Source organism: Poecilia reticulata, linkage group LG18 (assembly GCF_000633615.1).
Source record: "Poecilia reticulata strain Guanapo linkage group LG18, Guppy_female_1.0+MT, whole genome shotgun sequence".
NCBI classification, from domain to species: domain Eukaryota; kingdom Metazoa; phylum Chordata; class Actinopteri; order Cyprinodontiformes; family Poeciliidae; genus Poecilia; species Poecilia reticulata.
In genome coordinates this window covers 19,932,149-19,933,361 of record NC_024348.1, presented here as the reverse complement: position 1 = coordinate 19,933,361, position 1,213 = coordinate 19,932,149, and the positions used below count along the sequence as shown (strand labels likewise).

The following is a 1,213-nucleotide window of genomic DNA, read 5'->3' as shown; positions in this document are numbered from 1 at the left end:
CGTTTCATTAAATATTTCTGTTCTCTGATATATTCCAATTTACGCTCCTTAATTTTGGTTTCACACAAACATTTTGCTTGACTTGTGTTTTCAGATTACCTTGTTGTTTGAGAAGGACCTGGCGGCAGAGTTTATAAAAAAATTATTTACAAATTTAAAAGAAAAAAATCACGTCTCAGCGTGTTCTCGAAGGGACGTGAGCCCTAGCTACCTGTATGGGAGGGGAGGTGCCTAATCAGTGCTGTTCCTCTGTTATTGATCAAACCAGGAAGTGGACTATAGCGCAGTGCATTCTGGATAAACACAACCAAAACAAACACGCTAGTCTAGTGTAAGAAATTGATTGTAGTTTTTTGCCAATGGCAAAAGCGATAAGCTACAACTGCTAAAATCTGACACCACTCCATTTTTGTTTACATTTTGTGAAGAAGGAAGTTGTGTTCAGTGTCTTCTTCAGAGGTTTTTATGTCATTTTCCCTTCAGTGGTTCTTGGTGTAGTGCCCCCACAGGCGAGGAGGGGAACAGGTTTTTCAAAGGGTTTGGTTGGTTTGACTCAGTGCATTGTGAAAGCCAACCACATCATCTGAAAATATAACAAATGTTGGAACTTTGGTCCCAAATCGAACCGAGTCTGCCGGACTCTCAGGTGTGAAAACAAGCCTACCTGCGGTTCGATTTTCCAAACGCTTTTAGGTCTCCTTCCGGAAACTTCTCCAGTGAACTTGACAGCGGAAAACACCGGAATCCGGTTGCGAACATCGTAAAGTGTCACAAATCTCCTTTGRTTCCCGTAGGTCTGGCAAATGAGCTTGTACCGGTTCTGATCGAGGATCCTCCCGGCCTCCAGGATGCCTGGAATGTGCGGTGGTGTTTGGTCAAGAAGGAAGCGGTCACAGTCCGACACCGACTTCATCACTTCTGCAATCGTTTGTACGGACAGGAGGAAGAGAAGAGCTGCAGTCGGCAGGAAACACCAAACCTGCTGGGACGTCATGTCCTTCAATCAGAGGAGACAAAAGTGGGTCGATCTAGATCTGCTCTGCAACAGCCACACATCAAAAACAGCTGTTAGCATTAGAACAGTTAGCATTAGAACAGTTAGCAACGCCGATATCTTTTTCTGAGGATTTACAATCTGCTGGGTTTTAGTTTAAACTAATCTGAGAAATAAACTGAGCTCAATTCACTGTTGACAACCAGGATAAATTGGAAT

The 1,213-nt window shown here is 43.4% G+C and overlaps 1 protein-coding gene across 1 annotated transcript in view; it reads right to left on the bottom strand.

Annotated features, from left to right (window-relative positions):
• The window catches only part of LOC103480902 (endonuclease domain-containing 1 protein-like), a 10,073-nt gene that overhangs the window by 4,683 nt on the left and 4,177 nt on the right, over positions 1-1,213 (bottom strand). The window contains exon 2 of the mRNA XM_008436103.2: positions 665-997. Within this exon, the coding sequence (XP_008434325.1) occupies positions 665-994 (330 nt within the window). The 5' untranslated portion in view covers positions 995-997. The remainder of the gene's footprint in view (positions 1-664; positions 998-1,213) is intronic.